Consider the following 20101-nt stretch of genomic DNA (forward strand, 5'->3'; position numbering starts at 1 on the left):
AAAACATCCAAATTATATTCATTATTACAACACAACAACTTTTACAACACAACAATAAAAAATCATCAATAATATATAAAGTATAACATTGATCTTTCATACCAGAGACTGGTTTCAATTTAATTTATACTGTTGTATTAAATATAGTTTAAATCTTCATAAATTTAAATTTTTTTAATTAAAAAATATTTGTTTTGTGTAGTTTGAGTACTTCGTAATCTGAAAGTTTTGAACATTTATTTTGCCATGTTAAAGCAAGTAGTGAGCGTAGCCAGAAGAATGAAGAGGTATTTTTGATTGAAGAAAGTGGTAGGTGTACGTACTTATACGCAGCCAACATTAATTACATTTTAATTTTCACTCCTGAAATTTATCAGTAGAAGAAAATAGATAGAGAAAAAGAAGTGGTCCCAACCCTATTTTAAATCTATCTATATCTTTTACCACTTCTGTTTCCAATCACACAAAAAATAAACTTCACTAACTTATTTCTTTTGCCATCCAATCGTGTGGCTGGGAATTCATCAGTATCAGTGACGTGTAACCATGCTCTCCAAAGTTCACTCTACTACGGCTTCTCGTCCTCTCTCGCCGCCGCTTTCAGCCACCTTCATCTCGGTGACGCTGCCGGTTTCCTCAGCTTGCTCACGGTACCTCTTGTATATATCACCTTTGTAGAACTTAACAGTCCTAGCCACCAGAATGAGTGAAATCATGGCACCGAAAACGGTGGCGGCGGTAATAATAATGAAAGACATCTTGAAACAACTGGGCCCAGTACAATTCAATTCCTGCCCACCATTTCTTGAGATCCCCGCCGCTGCAAGTTGCTTCAGAGCCTCTTTGTCATACAAGTGTCCGGCGACCCTCACGTTCAGAATGTAAAGCCCAATTGGGCTTGCGGCGCCGCCAAAGTTGTACAACGTTGAATAGTACTTGAGCCCGAAGAGCTCCGAAATTATGGCGAACAGAAGGGGCCATTGCGCGCCAAAGCAGAACCCGATGATCACCGACGACAAGTAGAGCCCGTTGGGCACGTCGAACGCTATGAGAAGGTGACCGACGCAGGACAGTAGCAGGGTTAGCGTGAGCATGAGTGGTCGAGGGAAGTGGTACTTTTGCAGAAAGTGTTCCGAGACAAACCCAGAAAAAACCCGTCCCATGTAATTCCAAATGCTAACCAACGACACAAACGTGCTTATGCTAGCCTTGGAGTACCCTAGCGAGGTCCCAATCTGACCAAGGTTATCAATTGCGGTCAAAGTGCCTCCAACGCCACACGTGCCAGCGAAGAACAGAAGTATCATGTCGCAGCTGAATAGTGCTTGGAGTATAGTATAGTCCTCGCCTCTAGCCGGTGGAGTAAACACTTTCTGCCACCATCTGGTCTCTTCAATCTTTGAAACAGAATCACCGTTTGCTGACTCTGGTAATGGTAACTCTCTTTCAGCTGCTATCTTCACCGGGTTTGGGTCAATGAACGCTAGCTTCTGAGTCTCCCTGATTTTAAACTGTTCATCGAAAACAACTGCGAGAGGGAGGAAGAGCAAGAGAAGCACAACGCCAGCGCTTACGCCGTACTCACTTTGCGAGAAAGAGAGTTTCTTCTGAAGTATGATCATGAGCAAGAGGAACCCAGCGAGGCCAAGTGAGATGTACAAGAACTTGTAGAAGACGCTGAGCTCGTTGGGCTGTCGAACGGGCTTCATGTAGCGAATGGTTCGAAGGAAAGCGAAGGAGATAGCCGCTGGGAGCCATGCTATGAGCAGAATCAAGGACCTGGAGTCGTCGTAGTAGAAGGCGTAGTAGAGCTGCGTGATGATGGCTCCACTGAGACCCACGTAGCCTTTGAGGATGCCCAACACCACGCCACGGCTCTCGGGGAAGTTCTTGACGCAGGTGACGAGGGAGCCGGTGTTGGCGAAGGACTGAGAGTTGGCGCCGATGCAGATGTAGAGGCACATGTGCCACACATGCGGTTTGGGTATTTTCTTGGTGACCGCGAGCCATATCATGAAGTAGCCGAAGAAGTTGAGGACGGAACCCATGACCAGGACCACCCACGGCGGAGTGATCTCGTTTATGAGGCCGGAGAGGATGCCGACATTGCCCCCGAGGTCTTTGAAGAAGCTCAGGAGGTTGAGGGTCGTTTGGTCGTAGGCCAGGGCGTATTTGATGTCGCCGGAATACAGGCTGAACATGTAGGTGGCGCCGGCAGCCGCCATTATAAGGAAGGAGGCAAACACCACAAACCACCGTCCGGTGATGACTTGAACGAGGTGGCCATTGGTGTTAACCATATCCCCCCCTGCAACTGCCATGTTTGTCAGCCCCTGAATTTGCGATGTTGCAGGTTTTATTTTAACTTTGAAGATGTGAGCGCTGCATATATATATATATATGATTATAATAATATAAATATTTAAATTAATAAAATATTTCTTAGATATTATATTATTTTACTATTATAATAAACTTTATAATATATATATATATATATATGACCTTACAGTGAGGGTTTCCTTACTGCTGTGTGAACAATGAGAAAACAGAGAGAGAGGATACATGATAAGACCTATCACTGAACATCAAAGAATGGACACGTGTTTTACTATTGGAGAAAAATACTTTTTTTTTGACTTTTTTTTGTTATGAATAGTACATTTAAATTCATTTTCATTGAAATATTTTTTAAATTAGTTTTTTTTAATGAACTTACTAGTTTTTATTTGTTTAAAAATGTATTTATGTTTTTAAATATTAAATAAACCGATTTGAGGATTGAATTTAATCGTAATCTAAACTTGTATATGGAAACGACGGTCTTCAGAGGTAAGTCAACGGGGGACCATGTTGTGTCCTGCAAGTGTATGGGGATGGTGGGACCCGCACACGCTTTCTAAAATTTATAATATTCTATTTTTGAATTTTATTTATTCAATTTTACTAATTTCAGTTTTTAGCTTTTTCTGCAAAATTTTACTTTTTCTACTCTCTTTTTTCCTTCTCCTTATCTCATGAGACATATGGAAGTCTTTAAAAAAGGATAAACAATTATAATAATATTTTTAATTAAAACAACAAAATAAATAGAATTAAAATAATAATTTATTGATCTATAGAGTGTATGTATTTTATTGTGTGAGGTGTTAAATATCACCATCCTTGAAAAATCAAAGATATTTGAACTGAGACTAATTGAAACTTTCTTCAAAATATTATTAGAAAAAACAAACTTAACTCAATTCAATCAATTTCTAATTGATCAAAGGCAACATATCAGAAACATGTCATATGCTGCTACAACTATTTTTTGTTGCCAAACAATAACTATAGACCTTAAACTCTACAAAGTGATTTACTAAATTTGTGATAAAACTCTAGTTAAATACAACGTACGTAAGTCACCGTAGAAATACCAGCAATCCATGTATCTAACCAAGTCACATACCTAATTAGTCAAACACATAATCAAATCCACACTTCTCGTCATTAAGAACTCAACAAAACCACCTTCACAACCTACCATAAATATGTATAAACACGTTATGAATATACTTAGTGTTAGACTTGTGATCAAATGCAAGGAAAACTACGAATTCGCATTAATTTTTCATATACAACTATTTGAGAATATGATTATAATATGATAATAACAATAACACCTAAATTAGTTAGTAACACTTTAAGAAATAATCAAGTAAATAATTATCAAAATTGCCGTATAACTCATATTGATGGTAGATGTATTTGTGTTCTAAATATGTTTTAATAAGGATAACAAAATGATTTTTATAATGTCGATATACACCAACATATTCAAAAATAGTAGGTAGGTTAAGTTTTTATTTATCAGAATTTTGTTCAAAAGGTAAGCTATTTTTTATGTATTTTTCTTAAAATAGTAGGTAGGTTAACTTTAATCTTTATGTATATTTCTTGAATTGGTTGCATATTTGAATAGTTTGATATATGTGTACCTGAGTGGAGAGATGGGGCCCAGGCACGGTCGGTTGATGTAGTGTAGTTGCTGACGTGTCGGTCTTCTTCTCCTTCAATCGGTCGCTCCTTCTTGGTGTCTCCTTCGGTCGGGCGGGGGAGGGTACCTGCGAAGGCACTCCGACGCTCAAGTAAGTATGAGATTCTAAGGGAGGTTTAGTAAGTGAATCAAAACGTACCTTTCTCTGGCTTGAGCACTGTATTTATAGGATTGCTAAATGGGCTTTTTACCTCTAAATGGGCTTTCTACCTCTTGGGCTCAGGGTGGTTATGGATAGGTTTTACCAATCGTGCTCCGGAATACCCGGGGGAAAATATCTTCTTCACACACGTATTCCTTATTTTTCGGAGTATCTTAACTACCTTAGTCTTGTTGCGCCCTCACATTTATTATGAGTTCGGTCGGCCGGTTGGTACATCTGTTCGTCCGGTGCCTGCCAGTACAATATGTATCTTCATCTTTGGTTAGATAAAGATAATTTTTTTTTTGTCTAAATTATTAAATTATGGTGTTTTGAAGTTTAAAAATATATTAACACGAGAGTTATAAGATTGTAATGGTGATTGAAAATAAACTTATTTTTTCCTTTAATAGTGACTAGACTCACATAGAAAAATGTATCGAGTTGTGAGAGTTTATTGAAGTTTATATGATGGATGGATACTTATAAGTTAGTTATTATTAATCTTTGATGAAAATCTTTTAAATGATATAAAATATGTGAGTGATAATATAACTTGTTATTATTTTATTTTATGTTTTTTAATTGCTATCTTATCCTTTAATAAGTTTATATTATAATTTGAATGTGATTATTTATGAAAAGTTAATTTTTTCTAAAGAAATAAATTGACGTATTGAGATGATATATTTAATATTTTATACTTTTATTTATATATACACTATCAATTTGATAAGTAAAACATGATGAAAAAAAACTAAGTATTTGAGTTAATCGAGTCAGAAATTAAATAAATATATTAATAAGTAATTGAGTTAATTAGGTCAAATATAATCAACACACACCTTTTATTGTTATTATTTTGTGAATTTAATAGTTTTTTAAGTGTTTCATATTAACAAAATTGATCATTATATTTTTCATAATTCACAATTTGATTGATCTATTTTAATTTTGTAAATATGGGTGAACAAGTAATTACTTGCTAAACCAATAACTAAAATGATAATGTCATACATCTACATGATTTTTATTAATTGAATTTTTAAAAAATGCACACATGAACATTTTATCTTTCTTTATTGTCATAGAGGAAACAGGAAAGGGAAGAAAAAAGAAAGGAGAAAGAGTAAAAAGAAAGAAAAGTTGTTTGAATGGAGAAAAATACAATAAGTGTAAAATTAAGAAAAAATGTAAGTAATTGACTTGATACATTATAAGAAAATCATTAAATAAAAATTAATTTTAAAGATAAAAAATAATTAGTGGTTATATTAACTAAATTAAAAATATTTTAAAAAAATATTAATTTTTAAATTAATTTCTATTATTAATAAATATTTTCTAATTAATTACCAAAATTTTATCTATCAACTAATTATATTTTCCCACTATAAGACTAATTTTACTTTTGAGTATCACTCAGGTCTAAGTTTTTTTTTCTTCCAATCTTTTTAATGAATAAATAATTTAAGACATATAAAATTTGGTTAAAAATTGTAATAATGACTGTTTTTGAATATATAAATTTAATTTTTAGTTTATGATACATAATTTTTACTAAGATACATTATTAATAATAGCTGTTAAAGATAAAAAAATAAAATAAACCCAGGACTAACTGTATTAAAAGTTATGAGATGTTAAATGATTTTCTAAAACACTTCTGTTGAACAAAAACAATTACAAATACTTCTGACAATGAAAGCTAATTTTTTTTATTTAATATAATTATTGTAATTTACATATATACACAGAGATGATAATTAAAAAATTTAATGGAAATATTTTAAATATATATTATGATGTAAAGCTATATTTTTAGTATTTAATTTTTAAAAATTATATATATTGGTAGATTGGAAATGATAATCAATTAAAAGAATCAAGTGTGAAAACAAAGACCAAAGAATGAACGTTTAATAAACAAAAAATAAGTATAACGCTGGCGTTTATGAATTAATTATATTTTCTGATTTTATTTACCTTTTTTTTCTTTCAATTCTAATAATAGCCTTTTATATTCTATTCGTTTATTAGTTAGCGTACAAAAGTTCACTTAGACACAAATATAGAAGAAAATGAGTGTTTTTAACTCATATATCAATCCACTTATGGGCCGAAACGTTGCAATGACGTTTTCTTTTCCACCTCCACACATTTTTTCTTGAAATTACGTAATTGTTATGAAAAGTCAAATTTATTCTTTTTTGAATTATACGATTTAGAATGTATTTTTTAATTTAAAAAATATTTTTAAAATTCTATAATTCAAAAATATTTTTTTATTGAATATTTTTTAAATTATAAAATTTTAAAGATATTTTCGAATCTATAAAATATATTTCAAATTTTACAATTTAAAGTATAAATTATATTTCGAATTATACAGTTTGTAAATTTGTAAAGTCTACTGATTATACAATTCAGAAATGAAAAAAAACAAATTCAAAACACTTTTTGTCAAAGAATAATTTTGAAATTAAAAGAATCATGGAGGTGCAGGAAAATCTGTGGAGGTGCACGAAGAAATCTCCAGCAACTGAAATGGGTCAAACCGGCCTTTTTGTCATCCCAAAATACCTGGAAGAAATTTCATACCATCAGTTTAAATGGTTAATTTAGTACTTAGATTTTAGCTAATTATTAAAAAAATATTTAAATAATAATATCGAAATTTTATTTGAGAACTTAAAACAGTAATATATGTCAAAATAAATAAATAAATAAATAAATTTCAGAAACTTAAATTATTACGACGACGATATACAACAAAATCATTAAATTGAGCGTTTACTAATTTTTTTTCTGCATAATTTGTCTGTTCTATGGAGCCATTAACATCTATTTCTATCACCAACATGGCTTTGACAATTTGGCAGATATCCAAAAATGCAGATCGTTTTCTCAGTTTTTGTTTAGTTTGTTTGGTGCAGACACCAATATGAAAGACAACTTGATGATTTCACATCTTAGACTTTTTGTTTCTCACGATAACTGATTGTATCAAGAAACAAGAAAAGGGTGAGAAATAAAATGAATGATTACCGTTATTTAAACCATATAAATATATGCTTTTGCAAAAATTTAATATTTTTTCTAAGTTTAAAATAAACAATATTTCAATTCTTTTATACGAACGAACTTTAATAAGATTTTTTTCTACAATAAAAGTAAGAGTTGTTTTATTTTTTAAAATTTAAAATGACTTTAAAAAGTTGTTAAAATATATAAGTTAAAATATTGATTTTTTTACTTAAACAAGTGCCAATTAATAGAATATCATTTTCATAAAATTCAGATGATTTGTATTTTGGAATTTCACATAGTCCTTTTTCTTAAAAAGTTTATAACATCCACCTTATAGTTACATAATAATACTAAGATGTATTAAAGTAATATACAAACATATTATTATAATCTAACTTTACTAGAAAATCATTAAATCATTAAATAGAAACCAATTTTAAAAATAAAAAATTATTAATTTTTATAATGACTAAAATATTATTTTAAAGATTAAAAAAATTAGTATCTAAATTAGTTTTTATTATTGATAAATAGTTTTTAAATTGGTATTTAATTAGCTACCTAAGTTTTAGCTATCAATTATTTAGATTATAAAGTTGATATATAAAACTTTGGTATTTAATTATATATCAATTTATAAGTTATTTATCAATAATAGAAACTTATTTAGATACCAATAATTTTTTTAGTCTCTAAAATAATATCTAATTTTGTCAATATAACAACTAATTATTTTTTATCTTTAAAATTAGTTTTTATTTAATTACTTTCTTGTAATGTAATATCCAAACAACATATATAGTTATTGGTTACGTTACACTTCATTATAGGTTTAAATTGGGGCGGAATATGTGGGTTGGCATGTGCGATTCAATAAGAAAAGAATGCATGGTCTATTTTAATCTACAAACCTATTTAGATTTGTCGCACATAATACGCAGTTTGCGCAGATTAATTGTGGGTGGGATGGGCCAACCTGCATATATTAAAGTTTTGAATTCTTTTTATCTTACATTTTTTTTTTAACTCTCATACTCTAAAAAATTTCAAATTTAACTCATGTTCTACAATCAGAAATGATTTTTTGTATTCTTAGTTGTACCATCTAAAACACAAAATTTAACTTTTGAATTCTATAATTTGGGAAATTTCCAAATTCCACATTCTAAAATTAAAGAAAAAAGATTTAATGTAAAATATCAAAAGATAGATTGAGTAGGTTTTGAAATATTGGGAAGAAACTTCCCAAATTCCTAATTCATAATACTTTTCTGGAATTCAGTAAGACTTTATGATTTTTTTTTTATATTTAATATAGTGAATTTGTCTTTGTAAGATGTATAGATTTCAATACTCACAGTATAATAGTAAAATCTATGTTATTTTTATAATAAAATTTAAATATAATATTATATATTATATTATTTTTCAATTACAGTAGTAACTATTTGTCTACATAAATTACCTTAAAATATATATATATATATATATATATATATATTTAATAAAATATTTTATTAGTAAATTATAATAAAATACAAATTTTTGAGAATATCATAATAATTTATTTTATTCATATCTTATTATACATATATTTATAAGAATAATATTATTAAACCATTTACCGATTATATTTTACTAATCCAATGTATGACATGGTTATTAACAAACCATAAAACAGTTAGAGATGATGATAGGGATAAACCGGAACTGGGATAACTTGCGTTGCATGTGTCATCATAATTAAATCAGTAAACTAGCAATTAACTCCATAACACGGCAATCATGTTTCTTTGATTTTATTTCTGTCGTTCTTGAATACATGCAAAAAAAAAGGACACGTCCTTTCGTGTGACCAAGAAAATGAAAACTATACCTCGTTGCAAAGAAAATTTAACATATTACATTGTCTAACATGTATGACCACATTATTAGTTAATTAGTTTCTCCCTTGGACCTTTCATCGTCAACAACATCACCCTTTAATTACTCCCTGTTCTCATCACGATCATGAGTTGGCACCACATGTTTCCCATCTTTCTCTGCACTGTTTGCGTTCTCCACCATTTCACCTTCTCTCGTGGCTGCTTCCCTGAATCTCTTGTATATGTCACCTTTGTAAAACTTTCTTGTCCTACCCACCAAAACCACCGAAACCATGGCACCAAAGAAAGTTGCAGCTGTGATGATAATGAAGGATAGCTTGAAGCAATGAACACCTACACAGTTCAGTTCCTGCCCTTCCTTTCTCTCAAGCCCCAACGCTGCAAGTTGCTTCTTTGCTTCTTTGTCATACAAATGCCCAGTCATCACCACATTGAGAAGATATAGCCCCACTGGACTCGCTGCACTTCCAAAATTGTACAAAGTTGCATAATATTTTAGTCCAAAAAGTTCAGATATAATGGCAAAAAGTAAAGGCCACTGAGCTCCAAAACAGAACCCGATGATCACCGAAGCAGCATAAAGTCCATTTGGCACATCAAAGGCTATCAGAAGGTGGCCAACACATGATAGGAGCATAGTTAAAGTGAGCATAAGAGGACGAGGGAAGTTGTACTTGTGTAGAAAATGTTCAGAAACAAATCCAGAAAAAACCCTTCCTAGATAATTCCAAATGCTCACTAGCGACACGAAAGTGCTTATGCTTTTCTTGGGGTATCGAAGCGACTTTCCTATCTGACCCAGGTTATCTATTGCAGTCAACGTGCCCCCAATACCACATATGCTACATATGAAAAGTATTAACATGTCGATGCTGAATAGTGCTTGAAGTATTGTATAGTCCTCGCCTCTTTCTGGTGGACTAAACACATTTTCCCACCACTTGGTGTCGCTGGAAACTGCTGTAACTGAATTGCTACCATTAGTAGTTTCATTCGGTTTAACCCTTTCACTCTCGGTTACTATTTTCACCGGGGAAGGATCAACCAAAGCAAGTCTTTTGCTCTGCCAGATCTTGTGTTCTTCGATGGAAACAACAGCAAGTGGGAGGAAGAGCAAGAAGATTACAATAGCGGCGCTGATACCATACTCACTCTGAGTGAAGTTCACCCTTTTCTGTATTGTAATCATGACCAAAAGAAACCCAGCAAGGCCAAGAGAAATATAGAGAAAGTTGTAGAAAACCTTGAGCTCGTTCTGCTGCCTCACCGGCTTCATGTAGCGAATGGTTCGAAGGAAAGCAAAGGAAATAGCAGCTGGAAGCCAACCTATGAGCAAAATCAAAGCCCTTGTGTCGTCGTAGTAGATAGCAGAGTACAATTGTGTGATGATTGCACCACTGAGACCCACGTAGCCTTTGAGGATGCCCAACACAACACCACGGCTTTCTGGAAAGTTCTTGACACACGTGACGAGAGAACCGGTGTTGGCGAAGGACTGAGAGTTAGCACCTATGCAGATGTAGAGACACATCTGCCACACCTGGGGTTTGGCTATTTTCTGGGTGACTGAGAGCCAAATCATGAAGTAACCAAAGAAGTTGAGGACAGCACCGATGGCTAGCACCACCCAGGGTGGAGTGAGCTCGTTGATGAGACCAGAGAGGACTCCAACGTTAGTGCCCAAGTCCTTGAAGAAACTGAGGAGATTGAGAGTGGTTTGGTCGTAGCCAAGGGTGGTTTTGATGTCGCCTGAGTAGAGACCGAACATGTAGGTGGCTCCAGCAGCAGCCATGATTAGAAAGGAGGCAAAGACGACGAACCATCTACCAGTGATGACTTGGAGGGTGAGACTCTTCATGTCTCTCCATCCATGAACACCCATGGAAGCTGCACCTATCGCCATGTTTGTGGATACCAAGCACAAAATAGCTAGCAGGCACAGTGCAAGTGCATATTCGTGGAAATTGAAGTCAATATATATAGTGTGTGTGACTGTATTTTTAAAATACATCAACCAGAGTTGACCGTTACGTTATTTAAGCCAATCTCCGTCATGATATTATAACATTAGAGAATCTATAACACTTCCATTTTTTCAATTTTTCATGATATCACCTTTCATAGAAAATGTTTTGTGAATTCACAGCCACCAAATTAGTATATACATATAAACCTGGAAAATGAAAACTGTAATAGACAGATAACATAATTGAAATAAGAGAGGAAATGAGAATTTATCAATGAAGTATAGTCAATGATTAATATTTTAACTATTTTAATTTTAATTTTAATTAGAAATATTATAATATTATTATAAAGGGATGTGGAGTAGTGTTATTTACTGTTTCTAGTCTTCACAAAATATACACATGGAATATACATGGAGATCCCAAATCGACTAGAGATTAGAGCCTTTTATTATATATAAGTGGGTTCAAACCTCAATCTCATGAGCCGTTTTATGGGATTGAGTTAGGCTTAAAGTCCTAACATGGTATCAGAGCATGTTTTCGAGCCTATCCTAACGAGTATTTGTTGGACCTATCGTGCCACCCGCTATCGGACCATCCATAATATATAGTCCACCTCAATACCACAGAAGTTTTCTTAACACTGTGAACATAGTAAATAGCACTATTCAATAACCTTTATAATAATATTATAGTATTTTTAATTAAAATTCATTTTCTGATATGAAAGTAAACTCTGGTGCAGATTACTAGATAGTTTTCCAGATATGGAATATAGAAGACAGAGGTGGTGTCTGAGATTCCTTAAGTGTATGAAATCCTAAACATAATCTGTTTCTGATTTTGTAAGCTGCCATTTCTGATTTGTAGCCACAATTTTTGGGATCTTATGAACCCTTTCATATCATATGTAACAGCTATCTAATAAATCATTCTCACCAAAATTTTCCACCATTTCCCACTCTATCTTAATTCTCTTTTTATCTTTCTTTATTCTTCCATTCCTTGCTGTAACATTTGACCTCGTCGTGCCAAAAAAATTAAGTCATACTGTCACTGTATTCAGTCACTGAAAATTGAAATGGTTCTATAATATTCAAAAGGAAAATGATTGACAGCGATAATTCTTCCATTAGATTTATTTGGAGTATTTTTAAAAATTCATTTTCTGATTTGGATTTCAAAAAAGAAGAAGTAATTCCAATTTAAAATCAGGAGAAATTACCATAAATTTTAATTTTTAGATGTAGAAATCAGATCAAATATGGTAAGACTCTTTAGGGATTTTTTTTACTATTATTTACCTTAGTACAGAGTTTATTTAGTGAATTTAAAATAAAACATTTTAATTGAATTCAAACGTGAGATAATTTTGTTTCATTAAAATTTAAACTAGAGTCATATTTGCAAATCAAAGGTTGAATTAAAATTTTGCTATTACTTAAGTTTGAGGGCAAATGTGGAAGTAGGATAAGTTCAATACTTAGTCTAACTTTATATTTTAATGTCTAAGATAACTTTAACCTTTATGATAACTTTCCGGAAATGTATTTTATAACAACGTGTTTAAACAAAACATATATTTCTTAAGATTTTTTATATGTAATTATAGCATATGTTTAATTTAATCTTAATTATAAGATTTATGTTTAGACGCACATTAGTGTGTAATCAAACCAGCTCATAAGCAACAGGGCGGCTAGGTATGAAAGACTTGGAATTATTTATTACTATTATTATTATTATTATTATTAAATTAAAGAAAGTGGTTGACCCTGGAATATTGGGTTCTTCCTTAGTGTGGAATCTGGATCTGGTGAATATGGTGATAAGAAACGTAGAAGACTCTGAAAAGTAATTATGGCTAATTAATCCAAGTCAACAATTCCATATAATATATTCTTTAAGAAAAAATCAAGGATATAAACCAATTGTATGTCACATTTTATATATCCATAATCAGTGTAGAAAATTCTTCAAAAATAATAATAATTAATAGCTTATTATAAGTTTCTCTTAATTATGGAGAAGATGTTAAACAAGAAAAATAAAAATATATCTATTATCGTTTAAAATAGTTACTTTTAAGTTACTGAATTCAAATTTCCCTTTTCTAATTGCGTTATATATATTGCTGATAAAAAAATATGTAAAGAACAACTATTACAACTATTAGAAGAGAGTTTAAAGTTCATGAAAAAGGGAAATTGCGTTGTTAAATTAAAAAATTACATATAAAAGCCGAAACAATTTGATTTTTCTATTTCTCTAAAATTATAATTTTCCTTAAAAATAAAGATTCTATTTTTTCTCTACGTTTTCTTTAGAGTTTTCTTAAAATTTTAACAATTAAAAAAAAAAGCATTTATGCAATGTTAGTTTTTACTGTTGCACTGCTTATTAGGATAAAAAGGAGGGGTCATTCTTGTTCGGCTTAGTTCTGAGGTGTGATTAGCTGTAGTGGTGGTGTAATTAGTTGTTAAAGGTGTTGTGGCTAGTAACTGCTATTATAATATAAAAAATAATTACTTTCCATCCTAACACTCACAAATTTCAATAAAAAAATTTGTATATTCATTCTAATATATTATAATCCAAATAACTTAACTTCATATTTTTCTCTCAAATCTTCATATTAACTCCTTCAATTCTTAACACATTTGCACCCCAAATCAAACATCACCTTAAATCAAAGTAATAAGTCATGATGAATCATAAATAATATAAATTATTGATTAAAAATATTAATCAATAAAAAATAAATTAATAACTTACTCCTTAGTCAACAATCAACATGTCCATGGTCATCACCACTCAATTGGTGGCATGTCGACCATACTCCATCCAATCACTACGACCAACCTTGCCATAAAGATGGCAATAGGGGTGGGGCTCTACAGTATGAATACGATGGCAATACGATTTAAACAAACCATTAATGAGTATTTGTTAAATATAAGATTTAAACAAGAATTAAAAAATATTTTCGATCATATATTTAAGCTAAAAATAGTTTTATATTTGAAAATATTTGTACTAAAGATAAATTAAAACAATTTAATTTATGTGTTTGAAATATATACCATTTGTCAAGTATTATTAAGTTAACTAAATTAGTGTAACGAGGCTAAAGAAAAAACTAATTTAACCTGACAGATAAAATTTAAAAATTTAAATCGACGGGGAAGAAAAATTCTACTTACTCATTATATTTCTCAATTCTGCTTGCGTGATGAAATGAATTATTGTAGAAGTATCATCTTTTAAATATGATTTTTGTTCTTACACAAAAGTGACATTTTTTCTGCTGAATATGGACAATATTTCTCCTATTATAAAGTTTGAGCCCCAAAATATTAATCATATTTAGATTTTTCTAATTACATATTTACCTGCAAATGACAAAATAATTATGACATTGTGCTCTAATGATATATAATACCTACAAGTCTGTTATTATTTAAAAGTTTAGGTAAAAAGTAGTTGGGAAATATATTTTTTTCTTAAACTATAAGGTCCTAAGGTACCTTTAAAAAAAATAAAAGCTATATCAAAACCATCAAATTCTAAATAAGATAATCCATTAAATATGATTTTAACGATATTATCTTGATTTATGGTTTATATTATCCATTTCCACCTCCACTAATATCTGGAAGACAAACATAAAAACTAATTTATGACACGAGATCTCCAATAAATAAATTACTTGATATAATATAATAATATTTACATTAAAATTTAATTATATATATATTTTTTCATTTTGTGGTGAAATTTATAACTTCAATTTTCCCATATTTAATTACTAATTTTTATATTTTTAATGTATTTTTAAAATTTTTAAAAAATTATGCATTACTCTTGTTTATTTTCTAATTGCACAATTTTAGTTTTTAATTTGACAATTAATATTCTCATATAAAAAATTTATACTAAAAACTTATTTAGACACTATTTTTTAAATAATACATCAATATTCCATGCAAACATAAATTTAATTAAATATAAAAATAACTAAAATTGTATTAGCATGATATAATTTCATTGTGATTGATTTGAATTTAAGTAGTGTCACGCTAGATGACTTTATTTAAAATAAAATAAAATATTAAATTTTAATTAACATTAATTAAAATTGTGTGACTCAAACATAACTTTTTCTCTAACACTATTGACATAATTTAATTTGTACAAATCCAAACTCATTCATAACGTCATGTTAAAAAAATGGACAATATTTTCAAAATTTGTCAATTTTGATAATTTTTCTGAAAAAATCAACTTATTTGATTAAAAAACCCGTGTTTTCCACACCATTGTGAATAATAAATGTTAATTCTTGTTTTTCAATTTGATGGATTAAGAAAACATTTATTTTTAATTTGGAGAAGTAAAATAAAAATTCACCTAAATACAAAAGATTAAAAAATATTTTAACTAAAATATTTAAAAAGTGAATTTCTACATTATTATTTTAGATAAACATATTATTACTCTTCTAGATATGGTTAATCATGTCACTAAATGATAAAAAAAAAGCATTTTCTTAAATTCAAACCGAAAAGAATATTTTTTTTTAAAAAAAATTTAGGGATTAACATATGTTTTGTTTATATTATAACTTTATTTTATTATTATTATTATTATTATTTATAATTATTGTTGTTATTAATAGTATAATTAAATATTTTTGTTAGATAATTTATGTAATATTTGATATGAGAATCGATTCTCCACGTATCATATTAAAAAAAATCTATTTTAAGTATATGAGAATCATTTTTTCTTGAATAACATATGAGTGGGAATCGATTTTTCTTTTAAATAGCACATGAGCGAGAATTGATCCTCTCTTGAATAACACATGAGTGAGAATAGATCCTCCTTTGAATAACACACGAGTGAAAATTGATTTTGGTTCCTATTGAAAGCATGCCAAATTGATTTCACTCACCTCCAATGTGCTTTTTTAGTGCTTTCTTTTTTCTCTTTATAAGTGTCTCACTGTCATGGGTATCACAGTAAAATACTCTGGTCTACCTGAAAATCACCTTGAATCCTTGCATATAAGAGAAGAATAAGAATTTCACTTCACTCAGACAAGTACCTTTAAATTAGTTGATCTAAATATACCAGTCACTCACACAAAATCAGACTTGATCTAGTTACACTATTAAGAGAAAGAATGACCGAGAAAGGTGGCTGATTGTAAGTGAGACAAGTAAAAAAAAAAAAAAAGTCAAAAGTATGTTAAATGGGTTACTAATCATGTAGAATTTTTTTAAAAATTAATAGTTTTTAAATTTTAAGAGCCACTAAATTGTAGAATTGAGTAAATTCAAACTTACTTTCTTCTCAAATATCATATGTTATCAGCAGAAAACATGACACGTGGAGAACATACAATTTGCCTCTACTTTCCCTCATAATCATTTCTTTCAAACCACCAAATCCAAGTAGTGACTCACCCAAGTGACAATAAGAACCCAAATACGTTTGTTGTCATGGAAATGCTAAAATAACTCGTGGAGCTTTTGATTTGATTTAGAATGATTTTTTTTATACTTCTCTTTTTCTCTCACTTTTATTTCATAACTCTTTTAAATAATAAAATATTATATTCAACTAATAAAATAAAAATAAATGAAATTTTAAAATAAAATAATATTATTATTGGTTGTAAAGTTGAGAGTATGGAAAAATTAGAGTGTGGAAAAATCAGAGTTTCAAAGTATCATTCTCTTTTTTTTATTATCATAAGTATATGAGGCACTAGAATGCCTCAACAAGTGTTTTCCTACCTATTTACACTGTTTGTATCTTTCTACAAGTGTTTTCTTGAAACTTTTGTTTAATCTTTAAAAAAACAATTTGTTGAGTGCCATGACAAAAAAAAGTTTTGATTAGAGTGTTATATGTTGACTTGATTAGCTGTAAGAATCATATTTTAATGACATATTGTATACATCGGGAATATATTTAAAATTAGTCTCATTTCATAAATAATATAATTCATCACCACAGGTTACAAAAGATAAGCACATTTAGTGTTGTTAGACGTTATCATGCAGCCACTTGCATAAAATAATTGCTTTAGAAAGATTATTAAGATATTTCATAATTATATATATAACTAGTTTTAAATTTCATTTTATAAAGTTGAATTAAGCTTAACATCCATTTTTATCCACTTTTTAATATAATATTAATTTTGTAAAGTTGAATTAGATTTATATATAGTATCAAAGTTTATTTTGAATATATTCCAACTAGAGTTTTTTTTGAACTTATTAGACCATCTGTTATACGAGAGTTTGTTGGACTTATTAGATCAAATCAACTATTTATAATACATAGTTTCACTCATTAGTTGGTATATCGACAAGTGGATGCAAACCTCATCTTATAAATCAATTTTATAAAATTTGAGTTAGAGTTAAAATTTATTTTTAATAAAAAAAGAATGTGCAAACCCTAAATTTGGTCAAAAATTAATTTTTTTTATTTGATCTTTGTGTTCCCTTTGAAGATTTGAAAAGATATGTAACAGAGAGCAAAGGAGGGGAATAGTCAACTATTACGATAACAGGGCAATCATGTTTCTTTTATTTATTCTACTCACTAGAAAAACTGCGAAAAAAAAGGCTCGTCGTTTTGTGTGACAAAGAAAATGAAAAGTATACATTACGGCAAACAAAATGTACCAAACTATAATGTTACATGTTACATTATTAATTAATTTTTTTGTTTGAAGCTTGACTACAACAAGATCATGTTCTACCATATTAGTCCTACTTCTGAGTTAGCACCATCTGTTTCCCATCTTTCTCTGCCTTGCTCGTGTTCTCTACCGCCGCCATTTCACTTTCCGACACGGTGGCTGCATCCCGGAATCTCTTGTATATGTCACTACTGTAAAACTTTCTTGTCCTCGCCACCAAAATCAGTGAAACAATGGCACCAAAGAAAGTTGCTGCTGCGATGACAATGAAGGATAGCCTGAAGCAATCGACCCCGATACACTTCAATTCCTGCCCTTCCTTTCTTTGAAGCCCCAACGCTGCGAGTTGCTTCTTTGCTTCTTTGTCATACAAATAACCAGTCATTTTCACATTAAGCAGATATAACCCCAGTGGACTTGCTACGCTTCCAAAATTGTACAAGGTTGCGTAATATTTTAGTCCAAAAAGTTCGGAGATAATGGCAAAAAGTAAAGGCCACTGAGCGCCAAAACAGAACCCGATAATCACCGAAGCAGCATAGAGTCCATTTGGCACATCAAACGCTATCAGAAGATGGCCAACACATGATACGAGCAGAGTTAAAGTAAGCATAAGAGGACGGGGAAATTTGTACTTCACTAGAAAATGTTCAGAAACAAATCCAGAGAAAACCCGTCCCAGGTAATTCCAAATGCTCACCAAGGACACAAAGGTACTTATACTTTTCTTAGGATATCTGAGAGAGGATCCTATCTGACCCAAGTTGTCTATTGCAGTCAACGTGCCCCCAACACCACATATGCAAGTCATGAAAAGTATCAACATGTCGATGCTGAATAGTGCTTGGAGTATTGTATAGTCCTCGCCTCTTTCCGGTGGACTAAACACATTTTCGCACCACTTGGTGTCGCTGGAAACTGCAGTCTTCCCATCAGTGGCCTCATTCGGTTTCACTTTTTCACCCTCGGTGACGATTTTCACCGGCGAGGGGTCAACCAGAGCAAGTCTTTTACTCTGCCAGATCTTATGTTCTTCGATAGAAACCACGAGAAGTGGGAGGAAGAGCAAGAAGATCACAATACCAGCGCTCACACCGTACTCACTCTGAGTGAAGTTCACCCTTTTCTGTATTGTAATCATGACCAAAAGAAACCCAGCAAGGCCAAGAGAAATGTAGAGAAAGTTGTAGAAAACCTTGAGCTCGTTCAGCTGCCTCACCGGCTTCATGTAGCGAATGGTTCGAAGGAAAGCAAAGGAAATAGCAGCTGGGAGCCAACCTATGAGCAAAATCAAAGCCCTTGTGTCGTCGTAGTAGATAGCAGAGTACAATTGTGTGATGATTGCACCACTGAGACCCACGTAGCCTTTGAGAATGCCCAACACAGCCCCACGGCTTTCTGGAAAGTTCTTGACACACGTGACTAGAGAACCGGTGTTGGCAAAGGACTGAGAGTTAGCACCTATGCAGATGTAGAGACACATCTGCCACACCTGGGGTCTGGCTATTTTCTGGGTGACCGAGAGCCAAATCATGAAGTAACCAAAGAAGTTCAGGACAGCACCAATGGTTAGGACCACCCAAGGTGGAGTGAACTCGTTGATAAGGCCGGCGAGGATTCCAACGTTGCTACCCAAGTCCTTGAAGAAACTGAGGAGATTGAGGGTAGATTGGTCGTAGCCAAGGGTGGTTTTGATGTCGCCGGAGTAGAGGGCGAACATGTAGGTGGCTCCGGCGGCAGCCATGATTAGAAAGGAGGCAAAGACGACGAACCATCGACCAGTGATGACTTGGAGGGTGAGACTCTTCATGTCTCCCCATCCATGAACACCAACGGAACCTGCAGGTACCCCCAACGCCATGTTTGTGGATAGCAAGCACTGGGTAGTAGAAGAAGGTGCCTACAAATAGAAGTCAAAGAATGTGTCTCTGTGTTGTGAGAGCATGCATTAAATATATATAGACTTTCTTTCTCATGACAACCTTGTTCTGTTCCGGTATACAACCTTTCTTTCGTTATGAATGTGTCATTCTTTTTTTTTTTTCCTTTTTTTAGAATTGTTCTGTTCTCACTTGGGATAAGCAGCAACATCATCATGGGAGAAAGAAAAAAGTAAAACACGTACGAGAATAAAAGAGATTTGAAATTATTTTCCTTCGTCTAATATTTATCTTCATAATAACAGTAAGATATGATTGAATTGAATACTTTTAATTACATTTAATAAAAAAATATTTTTTGTTATTAATACTATTTATACCATTTTAATAGTTAACAGTAACACGTAGTTTTTTATTACATATATAGAAT

At 31.4% G+C, this 20101-nt stretch overlaps 3 protein-coding genes across 3 annotated transcripts; all 3 read right to left on the bottom strand.

Moving 5' to 3' along the window:
* Positions 1 to 268: 268 nt before the first annotated feature.
* LOC137828079 (protein NUCLEAR FUSION DEFECTIVE 4-like) lies at positions 269 to 2389 on the bottom strand. The gene has a single exon (XM_068634498.1). The coding sequence runs from the start codon at positions 2319 to 2321 to the stop codon at positions 561 to 563; it is 1761 nt and encodes a 586-aa protein (XP_068490599.1). The 5' UTR covers positions 2322 to 2389; the 3' UTR covers positions 269 to 560.
* Positions 2390 to 8974: 6585 nt separating this feature from the next.
* Positions 8975 to 11060, bottom strand: LOC137828926 (protein NUCLEAR FUSION DEFECTIVE 4-like). Its single transcript, XM_068635685.1, has one exon. The coding sequence runs from the start codon at positions 10998 to 11000 to the stop codon at positions 9198 to 9200; it is 1803 nt and encodes a 600-aa protein (XP_068491786.1). The 5' UTR covers positions 11001 to 11060; the 3' UTR covers positions 8975 to 9197.
* A 6662-nt stretch (positions 11061 to 17722) lies between these two features.
* Positions 17723 to 19848, bottom strand: LOC137828474 (protein NUCLEAR FUSION DEFECTIVE 4-like). Its single transcript, XM_068635077.1, has one exon. The coding sequence runs from the start codon at positions 19650 to 19652 to the stop codon at positions 17862 to 17864; it is 1791 nt and encodes a 596-aa protein (XP_068491178.1). The 5' UTR covers positions 19653 to 19848; the 3' UTR covers positions 17723 to 17861.
* Between the last annotated feature and the right edge of the window lie 253 nt (positions 19849 to 20101).

The sequence above is a fragment of the Phaseolus vulgaris genome, chromosome 7 (assembly GCF_000499845.2).
Source record: "Phaseolus vulgaris cultivar G19833 chromosome 7, P. vulgaris v2.0, whole genome shotgun sequence".
In the NCBI taxonomy this organism is placed as follows: Eukaryota; Viridiplantae; Streptophyta; class Magnoliopsida; order Fabales; family Fabaceae; genus Phaseolus; species Phaseolus vulgaris.